Source organism: Caloenas nicobarica, chromosome 2 (genome assembly GCF_036013445.1).
Source record: "Caloenas nicobarica isolate bCalNic1 chromosome 2, bCalNic1.hap1, whole genome shotgun sequence".
Taxonomy (NCBI): domain Eukaryota; kingdom Metazoa; phylum Chordata; class Aves; order Columbiformes; family Columbidae; genus Caloenas; species Caloenas nicobarica.
This window is the reverse complement of record NC_088246.1, coordinates 38,726,178-38,739,319: the sequence shown is the minus strand read 5'-3', so window position 1 is coordinate 38,739,319 and position 13,142 is coordinate 38,726,178. Positions and strand designations below refer to the sequence as shown.

Below are 13,142 nucleotides of genomic sequence, written 5' to 3'. Positions count from 1 at the left end.
TATCTAAGTGGTGGACTGATGTATATTAAAGAACATGGTTCAGAATTTTGGTGGCAAAATAAAATAACAAGTCTTTAGAAGTATTCTTACTCTAGCAGCACCCACAATTCACAGAGCAGTGGGAAAGCAGACAGAGGAGGTGCTCTCTTACCTAAAACAGTTTCTAGAAGACCAGCAACTGAGATTCTGTGTGCTATATTGTTTACTTTCGCTGTATTTCTTCATTTTCAGCTTTCCTGAAATGCAGTATTTCCAGCAAGAGAATGTGAGGAAAATTCTTACAGATGTTCTCTTCTGCTACGCAAGAGAAAATGAGCAGTTGCTTTATAAACAGGTAATGAAAATACTGTACAGGTGGCACTCATTGACTCAACATCTTCTCTACGGTTTGACAATAATGTAGTTCTGTTGTTTCCGAAGCTGTATCATAATGCCAAAGTAATCAAAGAGCTGCTTGTCAGCTGGATAGTAAGAAAAGTAAGCTTATTGAATAACATATGCATTTTCCTCATAAGACAGTACTTCAAATTGTTTTCTTTAAGGTTGCTAGGCTGTCTAACTTCAAGTTTCTTAATAGACAACATCTCTTTCTTCAGTGATGGTTAACAAAGAAAGGTTTTCCGTTCTTAGGTAAAGAAAGTATGCAGCAGGATTTAAAATTATACTGAATAAACAAAAAACATAAATAGTGACTTCTGAAATCTAGGCAAAGTTACTATTTTAAGTCCTAAGTAATATCTTAGGTTCTTCTTCCAAGTGCGAAAGCCATGCAGTACTTTAGTGAGTAGCTCCTTTATCTAACCCTGTAGCATCCAAATACAATGCAGCTGACAAATGCCTCTTAACTGAGGGATAAGGGTGCTACAAATACCACTTTTATGGCGTTACCTGAAGGAGAGCCTGCTCAAACCATTTTTGATAGAATGGTAAAGCTGCTCTAGCTATGCATCCATATGGGAGGCAGACTAAATTAATCTAACGTTGGTTCTGAAAGTTTTGAAGTGGGTATAAACTTGATACTAAATTAATGTAGCAAGACTGATACATGGAGTTATCAACATATTTGTCTATACAGTATTGTATATATTTTTTCCAGACTATTAACTGTAGGTTGAGTAGGGACTGACAGACTAAGGCATACTGTGTGCATGGACAAAGGATAAACTGTAGAGCAGCAAACTTCACATGGACCAAAAAAAAAATCATTAAAAAAATACAGAGATTCAGTAAATCTGAAGATTTTTAGAAGATGCTGCATGCTTTCAAGTGTGGTCTGTGACCACCATGTCCTTAAGCCAGGAAATTAGTGGCGTTTCATGAAAAGACCAACACATATGAGCTGAAGGAACAGTTACTTCTGAAGAACTGTCTTACAGATTATACCAAAAATCAAATATATAGTTATCAAAGATACCAAATCTCCATCAGCTGGTTATTTCTTATGTTTGACTGACTGTGAGCAAGGAATAGTCTTGCATGTTAAAAAGAAAAAATGAGATTTGTGAGCTGTATTTTGAAGGGCACTTCTAAAGAAAACACTTCAGCAGTATTCACCCTCCCAATTCTACTGAATATAGGCCAGAGTACTGATGATGGGAAAATGGAAGAACACATTCCAGCTAATTTAGTCTATCATTTACTGAACAAGAAGTATTATTTTATTCTTTGATATGACTTAAAAGGACTTAATTACCCTCTGCTTGTATTTAAAATCCTCTTGATTCCTTACCAAGAAGTAATACCTTTCTACATAAGGGTGGAATATTCAGCCAGATCAAATTTAAAAAAAAAAAGCCCTGAGTTTCATCACAAGCTGTTAAAGCTATTATTTTCTACTAGGTGACACCCCGTTTAACATAGACCATATTGTTAATAGTTATGGGATTTTATTGAATTAATGAGACTGTTATCATGTAGTAGAATGTCTTGCTGAGTTAATTGAAACTGCAGAGATTATATAAATGGTATTAATGAACTTTGACTGCCTGATGCCTCAGCTTTAATAAAGACTGCTTGGTGGGCTAAATGAACATAGGCAGATAAAAGAACAGGTTCAATTTTGCGAGCCTACAGGCTGTTGACAAAGAAAACTTCTTTACCTCTGTTTTCAACTGGTGTTGCATCAGTGGTGCAGTAATTTCAGGATGGGGTTGCCACAGGACTAAAGGGACAGATGAAGTGCAGAAATTTTTTTTAAAAAATGGATATTGAAAAAGGAAACCTGTTGATTTAACCTCTCCGAAGTGTGTTCAGTGTATCACCCAAGTCTGGAGATGCTATGTCAACTCCACGAAACAGCAAGTGATTGTGGGTTTCCTCTCCTTTTGTGAACATGTGTCACCTTTATTAGGAACTTTTATTTTTTCTTACTTCATTTTGAAATGGTGGTTTTGTTTGGGTTTTGGTTTTTTGTTGGTTGTTTTATTTGCTTGTTTGTTTTAAAACAGTGCTTCTGTTAGCTTATTAGTAACAATCCTGGGTTTTTGTCTCCATGTCCCTCTCTTTTTAGATAACGCTTCTTTCATGTCCATCATTACCCTTCTCTGAATTAGCTAATAGGAAGCAAAGTTGTGCTGGTGACAGGATATGGCTTTTTCCCTCTTTTAGCAAATACCTATGTTGCAGTCCGTCGTCTTGTCCTACTATTTTTATTGGTTCTGTTTTTACCATTGACTCAAGTCACCCTTCCCATAATAATTTCCACTACATCAAAGCTGAGCATGTTTTCTTGTAAATAATGAAGGTTACCATTACCTCCAAGCTGCTCTCTGCAGTGACCTGAATACGAAGGTCAAATTAACATGTTTGTCTTCATATTCAGTATCCATCATGGGACTGGTCCTGTTGTTCCCTGTGAGAATTCCTCCATTTCATTTCAATGACCACACACAACAGCTACATTTGCTATAACAATTATAACACTTGGCCAATAAATGAAAACGTATACTTCTGTCTGTCAACGTCTGTATGGGACCCAATATTTCTCTTTCAAAATATTTGGAAAAAGTTCTAGTTCCTTGACAATTTGCATCCTTAGAAATGTAAATAAAGTGTGTCTGAAGTTTGCAACATTTTTTGAAGCTATTACATAGCATCAGCATATAGTCTTACAAGAAGCAATCAATAATGTTTGTTTAATATGCATATATGCATGAAAGTTGTCTTTGTAGTTAGGTTTGTGGGTTTTTGACCAGCGTGAAGTAACTTTTTATGTGATAAAGAAAAAGATACTTCTGTCCCCAGTCAAATGGAATAGAATCTTGTGAAGCTGTATTACAGATTTTAAAGACAGAATCCTCACTGGGATCGTTGAATTTTTAAATAGCAGCTGTAAATATAAAATCTAAAGAGAATAGTATATTGTACTTAAGAATATGTAAAAATTACTCTTAGCATTCTTTGTAAGAGTGGTGCCAAAATTCTGGCCCTAGTTACACTGAAAAGAAGTAGTGACGATTAAGCTAAATCACTAGACTAACTATTGTTCGCTCATTATTTGATTGCCCTTAGAGAAGACAATATAATTTTGAAATGCATTGATTCACTTTTCATTGTAGAAATGCTATATTTCTGGTTTTCTATCTAAACCATAGTCTGTGTTATGAAATCAATATTTTGTTATAGCTGGGAAGTGTCATAAAATTATCTGAGCTCTGTCAGCTTATTTATTAACACTGAAGAGTTTTAGTAAACTGCAGCATTGAAAAAATATGTGTATGCATATTACACTGGTGGCTTTTCTTGCCAAGCTAAAAATCTCTAAACATTTGAAGTACTCTTGTAACTGAAAGATCAGAGATATCTTTTTGAAATCCTGATATTCCATCATCTGTTTGCTTTGTTTTTGTTATATGTGGGCAGCCACATTATGATTCTACTTTATTATAAATTTGATATATTATTATGTTGGAAGAATGCATGATGTGCTTTTATCTTCTATAACTAATTCTTATTTTATGTCCTCTTTCTTTTTCTTCAGCTTATATGTTTACAGCTTAGGTGGTAGTTTTATTAGATAGTCAAGTTTTTGGCATTTCCATTTCTCTTATTTCATGTTAGTCTATCACGGCGAATAAAAGATTAGACATGGAGCTGTTAATTAACTGAGGGCTGTATGTATGAAAAGTACAGCCTAGGTTATCTACAGTTTATTCAGATATTTTTGCCACTTACATTTATTGTCAAATCCTGGACCTATCTCCCTATTTCTCCTATTATTTTCTCTCTTGGCATGACCATAAGACTGTCAGAAAGCTAAAGTTGTCAATTTGTAATCTAACCCATATTGTGTTTGGGAATTTTACATCAGCTCCTGAAATCAAGGGGCTACATTTGATTTAATTTTTTTTTTCCTAACTGAGTTTATATTTAGCCTTCATCTTTCAAAGTAGTCCCTAAGGGTTCAGAAATAGGAACAGAAAGAAAAACTCCAGTCTTCAGTAGTTGTGCTGTCTTTAGATCTGCCCAATCAACTGGCTGCTGTTTCTGTATCCCTACAGTTGAGGCTGTAACAGTCGTCTCAGTCCTGAAGAAATTAAAATTAAATTTCAGTTGATAGCACACAGAGAAATTTCTGAAAGTCTTTTTTTTTTTTAATCTTCAACACTGCTAGGTATTGGAATTTCCTCTTACGAACAGATAAAATTCACTAACATGCCTCTGAGCATACTCAAAACAGATAATGATCTTGAGAGGGCTTCCACATCTGCCTCTCTGCTCAGTTTGGACCACTTAAGGAAAATCTCCATTATTTCCAACAAAAATTAAAGGTTTTTAGTAGTTAGTGGATCTGTTTGATACATATGAAGCTGATAAGCTAACTCTCTGGTGTTGAATACTCCTCAAATGCTACATGGAATATCAAGTGATGTGCCAGCAAAGCAGCAGGGTAGCTGCACAAGTGTGTGACTGTCATTGCTCATGTCTGTCCATCACTGAAAGGGCTGGAAAAGCAAGTGGACAGGCTTCCTAGCTTGGAAACGCAAGCACAAGAGTAGAACAGCTCCTGTCTGGGGACCCATCATCTGACTCCCGCCAGCTGCCTCGGCTGCCTGTGAGCTTGATGGGCCAGCCCCAGCACTCTTTCTGCCAGCAGATAGACAAGATGGTCTTCCTGGCACCCCTGTCTGCCCAGAGCATGCACCTGGAGCTGGGACTGAGCCTCCACTTGGGGCAGCAGTCGCACCGTTGAACTGGAGCACTGCTGGCAGCCCCCTCTTCATCCCACAGCCAGGCCAAGGACTCCACCTGGAGCAAGACCCACCGGGGTAGCCTGGGGCACCTGGCACCAAGCCCCAGCTGTAGTTGGTGGGTTGGGGCTGAGATCAGGAGTTTCATCCCCTTGAAGTGATCCCTGTATCCAGCGGCAGCCAGACAGGTCTCGAGCCTTCATCTCGCATCCCTTCCATCACTGAAGGGCTCTCCTCACTTTTTCATGGCTGACCCCCACCCCAGCCTGTAGCTTGCATAGTTCCTGCTTGCCGTCCTGGCCCACCACTGGGAGCCCAATTTCCCCTCACATAACCACATTCCCCAGTTGTGATACCCCAGATCCTCCTTTTCCCTGATCTATTCTGAGGGAAAGGGCTGAACATCTGCTGAAGATGAAGTTCCATTCTGCACGCTGTAGTTTTACCTGGCAGTGCCTTGCCACTTGCCAACAGGATTGATGTTTTCCTGAAGCAGTTGCTTCTGATAACAAATTGACAAGCCCCAGGTGAATCAAGGCAAATCAAGACTCTTGTTCTGTTGCTGGTGAGCTCTGGCTACAAGCATCGATGGCTGGCCTGGGTGGCCCAGCCCTGCTTCTAATGCTGGCCTAAGTCCTCAACTGTTCACCAATTTTTTCTCTTCGAATCCTGCATGTTTCTAGATTTTTCTTTATCTTAATATAGTTTGCATATATGAGTAGTAGTTTGTAATGGAACAGTACCAGGTCACCTAGGCATTGTGTTATAATGACTTTATTTTTAATATTGACATAATGGCTTTAGAAAAAAAAGGAAGACCAAAAAAAACCCCTTTTTCCGTTGTCTGTAGGAACATAAGTTTCATTTTCTCATTTCCCAAATGGCTGCCCTTGTCTCCTCTAAAGGCTATTGCTATGCTGGTTTTGGAACTTTATCAAATAAAAAATAATTGTACATTTTGTAATTTGTCTCTATTGCAGATCTTTGGACTGTGGATCATGATTGTAATTATCATAAATAAAATTCATATTTATGAACGTAGATCTTGGAGTAAACTGCCAGGTGCAGGGTTGACTACCATTGCCAATTCATTGTCTGTTGTGTTAGAAAAAGGAAGAATAACTTGTATCTGTATATTCTAGAAGAATAAACATTTGGATTTAATCAGACTTTAAGATAAAAGCCATTGATTATGAAACTGTTCTGTTAAGAATATAAATGTTCCTGCTTTTATTTAGTCTGCACCTATTATTGCTGGCTGCCCGATGCTATGTATTATGAACTATTGTATGACTGGAAAATCTTACTCCGCTTTTGCTTCTTTTATGTTTAGGGTATGCATGAACTTTTAGCTCCCATTGTCTTTATCCTGCATTGTGACCACCAAGCTTTTTCACATGCCAGTGAAGCTGCACAACCAAGGCAAGCACTGTGTTTTATTTGTATACTATTAAAAATCCACCATCTTAAAAAAAATAGTGAAGTTGGCTGGGCTAGTACTTATAAATGAGCGTTACTTAATTCTTTGTTTAGAATTGATAAATTGATATCAGAAATGGTTGTGTCCTCATGCTGTTATGGGAATGTCCTTATTTCATCTTCCCTACCGCAGCTTCTGAAAGGGGATTAAAAGTGCAGACATTGGCCACTTTACAGATATTAGCTGGCGAAAAAAGGCAAGACAATAAACTCAAAGGGAAACCTTAATCAAAAAGCTTATACCTACTGTTGCACCTCATTCTTGTTGCCAGAAATTGTTTAGGTTTTGTCATTGCCGAGAGGAAGCAGATTAGAGAATTACAGTCATTGAACAGACATGTTACCAACTCTCTTTCCTCATCTTAAAAGAAAAAAAACAATCAGTGCAGACAAATTGTTGTGATTGGTATTTCTTTCATCACCTGCAATGTTGTGGCTGCAGTATCTGACTATCCTTTGACTTGGTAGTAATATTAGGTTTAGCTATTGATTCTCCATTTCACTCACACTGTCTGTGTGTGTGCATGTAGTCATTTACATATGTATAAAATACTACATCCCATATGACTGTCTGTCAACCAAATTCAGATGCTTTTTTTCTTGCCCTATATGTAAAGCTTTTTTTTGGGGGGGGAGGGAGGAAATTAAATAGTTGCCTTCTTGTATCACTTACAATATTTAGGTCATTTCATTTGTCTTTTTACACTCTCTTTTAGAGTCCAGCAGTGAATAAAAGACAATTTAATTGTATGTAATGTATAATATAACCTCTGCTAGCACCCCTCAGCGTGATTGTCCAAAGGCAGTTAAGCATAAGGATGGAGATGATTTACAAGTGTGTGTTTTTATTCAATGTCAGTCCTTAGATATCCTGAAATTACCTAGAAGATGCTCTTCAGTGCTAAGTAACTTAAAATAACCATGTGTTATGCACAGCATTCTGTTCCATCCCCACTGAAAAAGTAGAGCTAAGCAGCAAAGTAGATGGAAAAGGGGTGCTGTCACTGATTAATTGCTGTTAAAGTACAATAAAAATACAGACTATTAAAACAAAATAAATTAATGTTTTGATACTGCATATTTGACCAGTAACCATTTTTTTTTTTGTTTGGGACAAACAGTGATAGATTGTGCAGCAATCAATTATTCTAGATCAAGCATATTCAAATAATACATTGTGACATTCAGTAATTTGTTATTTGGAATAATTAGATGGTTACTTCATTGTAGTGCAGACAAGGCAGCTAATTTGGTTTTGATCTTTTTAAAAAGGAAAGACTTCATTTGTTCAATGGAGTTGCTCTTTTTAATTAAAAAGGCTAGTTTTCTCATTTGCACTTTATATGAAAGTTGGCTTATAAATACAGAATAGTACATGCAGAATGCTGACCAAGAATAAACATTCACATTTGGATTGTTCACTGTTGCCTTTTTCAGCGAGGAAATGAAAGTTCTTTTGAATCCTGAATATCTGGAACATGATGCCTAGTAAGTTTTAACAACTTCCTTTACATTTAATTTGCTTTTATTTGTAATACATTATTTAACACCAAGTTTCTGGGTTTTTCCCCTTCAGTGCAATGTTCACACGTCTCATGAAAACTGCAGAACATTGGTTTTCAACTTTTGAACATGACAGTCAGAAGGTAAATATTGCTCTAAAGTGTTGTGCAAACTCAGATTCTCCTATGTACGAGTGATGTTCTTGTGTACCATTCAAAAGGTCTGTCACAGGCACATATGTATGCCCAAAACCTGTGTAAATGTCCTGGTAAATAAATACATACAAGCAGTGTTTAATGTATTGAGACTTACATTGTTTTAAACTGTTTACAATATAAACAATTTGCTGTGAAAGCAGAACTTTGATCATAGATTGTCTGTCCATCACAGGTCAGGATGTGTCTTTCTCTGATTTCATCATTACGTTTCCTTCCTTTTTTATCTTCTTAACCTCAGGTATTCAAACAGGGGGACTGTCTCTGCCTCCTCAGATCTCCTGTGTAGCTATACAGATCCCACGGTATTTAGTATGTTGATTCTTTTCATGGAAAAGCTTTTTTTGTGTTCTGAGTTTAGTTCTACAGAACGCTTCTTTGCAGGGACCATCTAGGAACCATCTAAGCCTTGCCTGTAATCATTTGTCATGCATGGCATGAAGGATAGTTCCCCCTGTCCATTTTTCCTCAGGCAATTGCTCAAGATTTCCTTTTAATACTTTTTTGCTGTCTCTTTCTCTGTTTACATCTCTCTTTTTTTAATTCTGAAAACTGATTTGTGTGATGGATTGTATGTAGAAGGCTCTAGCAAAACATAGTCATATTACAGGCATTGCCAAGACTTTCAATGTATTGTATCCTGAGTTGTCCTCCAAACTTATTTCCATCTTGATTCACTTCAGCATTTTTCACATAGACTGTGGGGAATCTAGAGTTAACAAAATACTAGTCCGAGACTCACATAAAAGCTTCTCTTTTCTTTAAATGTTTAAAGGTATCTGTGCCTATATTTTATTAGACATGAAGCATCGATATCTTGACCTAAGATATCTACTGTTGTAAATTGCTATTTGGAGTTGGGTTTTTACATAATTCTCAATAGCTAAGGATAAAGCATATGAGATACAAATTTTATGAACTTATTACACAGTCACTTTTATTCTAACAACAAAACTGTGAGACATGTTTCTCTGAGCGTGGCTTTTAAGAATTCATTGTATCCAAATGTATTTGTTCCAATTTCTGTGACGGAGGTGGTAAAGTCTGAGGCTGAATTTTATTCCGGGAAATAACTAGGTCTGCTTACAGTTTTACAGTGCTTGGGTAGAAGGTGAAAGTTTACATTGCCCTTTCAAGTCCTTTCGTGGCATAAAAAATTAACAATGCAAAGCGCAGGGATTAATATCTAGTTGTTTGTTCTTGTTCTTTGCAAACATGTATAATCTTTAATAATCCTTTCTTGTACGTATGCCTTTTACGATCATGACTTTGAGGGTTGGCTACATAATAAAGTCTGAATCTTCACAAAGGCGGCAATGAAAGTTTGTGCTCTGAGAGACGTTACATTTTATAGCCTCTAACAGTTGGTTCCATTACTCCCAATTGCCATTAGAGGAGCTTCTCCAGCTACTCCATTCCCTAGTGGTTAATGAGAGAAATCTGTCCACGGTTTATACTTGTACTATGTCCTAGCCTCTCTTTACTGCTGTAGCATTTGTTTCCTAAATGCATGAATGTATAAATTGTATTAGTATCAACTGCCAGCCATTCTAGTTCATGTTGTGGTAGGTAAAGTTTTGTGGCAGGATTTGGTTCCTAATACTTGATCTGAATTTTCCAGCTGCATTTCACTGATATCACTATTCAAACTGTTCTTAGAGGTGAACCTGATGCTCTCCTGTAAACAGTATAGCATATCTCTGACCTGTCCCTCTTTTCATCTTTTTATTGTGAACTGCATCCCTTTGGGACTCATCATGTATATTTCCTGTTAGCAGTACATGACTAAACCCATACACTCAAATGACTTATAAATAGAAGCCCACAAAAAGAAAGAGAGGGTTTTATCTCATGTGGCAACTTAATATATAGTGAATATGGGCAGGGGCACAGTGTCATGTTGTCCACTTGGCTTCTGTGCTTTAGGCACAGGCACTGTGAGTAATTTCTAACTAAGCATTTTGGCGGTTTGGTTGTATTAGTCGATTTGAGCATCTTTCTGTTCGGGCTGTTTCTTTCACACTAACTGATGTGATTTTTTGGAGCAATTTCAACAGACTAAATGTGGTGTCATTTTCTCAACCAAATTGCGTGACAGGGGACAACAGACATATCACGTGCACTGTAGTCATCCATGGAGCTTCTTGGTGGAATGCACGAAACCAGGAGGCATGGACAGTCAAGGCACTGATTATTGATTGCAACTGCTGTCCCCGCAGATTCTGTCATGCTTTGAAGATTTCTGTTAATAGGGTTAAATTCTGAGATGCCGATGAACTGTATTTTGATGGATACCATTTACTTACCTCATGCTTTTAAAAACAGCAAGCCAGCCTGTATTACTTGATGCACTTGGCCATGTTGATAGTCAGTCAGTCTGACAGTCAGCAATGTGTCAGTGCTGCATTATGCCAAGGTGTACAAATGCTGCAAGTGACAAATAACTCCAGTTTTGTCACTGCTCCATAAAAGGAAGCTTGCATTGGGTTTGATATTCAGAATCTTTTGACACTCGAGCCAGTGTTTAAGGGTCTGTCTTCTAACTTTGTAAAGATGGCTTTAAGCCCACAGATGACTAATGATGTAAAGACAGCTCTGGGTAACTAGCTAATCTTCTCATATTACGAGTTTGACTAAGTAGAAAGATTCTAATATTGAGATTTCTGTATGAGAATCTATGCTTATAATCAAGAAAAGCTTAAAAATACAGATCTTTTGAGTCATCAGAGTGATTGCAGTGGTATCAAGCCGAAGTTAAACTCGAATGACCCAGAATAAAGTTTGTACCTCAGATGTGTGCCAGCTGATGGAACATGCACAGTCTATGAAGATGTGCAGTTACAGACTTCTATTATTAGTTTCAAAGATAAATTAGTAAGTTTATGCAAAAAATTACTACAGGCTGGCATTTAACATTAAGGCAATATGTTTTTCTGTATAGATTGGAAGGAGATTAGTGGATACCCTTTTTCAGTGTTTTGCATTCTAGCGTGTTACTACCATAATAATGAAATAGGTCTGAAACAACAATAAGAAATAGCCATACAATGGAGAAACAAAAATCAGGGTAAAAAGAAGGCTGCCCAAATGGGTAATAAAGAAGTTAATAGAATAATTACAAAAGGAGGTAGGAGAAATATAATATCCTTTCTCAACGTACCAGCAGCTGTGAAGAACTTCGGTATTTAAGTAAGTAGCAATATTTCCTATTAGTCCCTAAGATGCTAGATGTTTTACTTTAAATTTCTGATTGGGAGAACAGAAAAGATTTTGAATGAAAGGATGCCATTTCAGTGAGCTTAATTTGACAGTCTGAGGGAGCTTTTGTCAAGTGATTTGCTAGGGCATCTTAAATGAACATGTCTTGGTACCACAACAGCATGGCAAAACACCACCCTGTAATAGACAGATCAGTCCCTTTGCTGCAGTTGCCGTAGCAAAGCAACAATTAAGCAGATTTTAAGATACAATTTATAATTAATCAGATCTTTAAACAGAAACATTTGACTTGAAATCACTGCTCAGCACCATACAATATTTTCTGCAGTACAGAAATGCAATAATTAAGAAAAAATATTTCAAGCAAAGGAGATCAACATGAAAAATAGGCTTTTTGGTAGAAATTATTTAATGTTCGCTGCCCACTTGAATGTTAAACGACGTTGTAAATGATTGTGAAGTATGGGTGCTTCTCTGCCTTCCTCTTAAAATGCTGATACAGAAAGAATGACGTTGAAGAGGGACTATAACCATAGGAAACAACCTTGGGGATAGTCTATCCAACGAAAAAAGACCCTTTCATTGTTATTGAATGTTAAAAATAATGTGCTTTTCACTGTATTGAACCAAGTGAATTTCAGCAGTTTAAGCTGTAATGAAGTCTTCTGAAAGTATTAACCCTTTGACCTTGATAATGCTTCTCTGTCAATACACTGAGCAAAAGGATAGAAAAACAATAACTATTGTTTAAAGTGAAGCTTTCAGGTCAGAGAGCCACGATGACATGTTGCAACGAAGTTATTGTGAAACCTTCTCTTCTTACTGTTCCAATTTTCCTTCTTTTATAACTTTAATATTGTTCCTGACAGCTCCATTTCCCTTTCCCCAAGCTTTCTCTTCATAGGTTTGACTTGTTCTTTTTTTATTTCTCATCTTCCTTCTTACATGATTCCTCTTCAGTTGAGTTTATTAGTTGGTGCAGTTCTTGCTAGCATTCTCTCTTTTTTTCAATAATACTTCACTCTTTTGCAAGAAGAACATGTTTAAAGCAGTATCAGGTATAAGGATGCTAATGCTCCAGTAGTTTCCTTCCTCTGTTTTCACTTGCTGTGTGTCATGTTCTAGATCATTACATAGTTCGCACAACCTTTAGGTCCAACCAGTTACATTCTAGTCATCAGGTTCATCTCTCTGTTCTATTTCTTTTTTGTTTTAAAGGTTTTCTGATGCTTTATTAAAGTTGCATAGATTTTGAGGTACAGTCACCAGATTTTTCTGAGCAAGGGAAGCCTGTTTAGAAAGGCTTGTTCAAAAGCAAGTTACTTTCTATTTGGTATGCAATCTATTACCTCTGAGGGCATATATTCTCTACTAAGTTACCATTCGTCTGCTTTGCTCTGGACTGACTCAGACTGCTGATACTGAAGTTGAAATAAAGCTGTCAACATTTCATCAGAGCATGAAAAGTAAAGCAGACACGTAAAAATTGACAGGGAGAATAAGAGCGTCAACCTTGGAATCCCCAGGAAGAGGAATC

The 13,142-nt window shown here is 37.0% G+C and overlaps 1 protein-coding gene across 9 annotated transcripts in view; it reads left to right on the top strand.

The window, feature by feature from the left end:
• The window catches only part of TBC1D5 (TBC1 domain family member 5), a 326,232-nt gene that overhangs the window by 182,068 nt on the left and 131,022 nt on the right, over nt 1–13,142 (top strand). For all 9 annotated transcript variants that reach the window (XM_065628207.1, XM_065628203.1, XM_065628204.1 and 6 more), the window contains 4 exons: nt 232–334; nt 6,523–6,611; nt 8,106–8,156; nt 8,245–8,314. In XM_065628207.1, the coding sequence (XP_065484279.1) occupies nt 232–334; nt 6,523–6,611; nt 8,106–8,156; nt 8,245–8,314 (313 nt within the window). The remainder of the gene's footprint in view (nt 1–231; nt 335–6,522; nt 6,612–8,105; nt 8,157–8,244; nt 8,315–13,142) is intronic.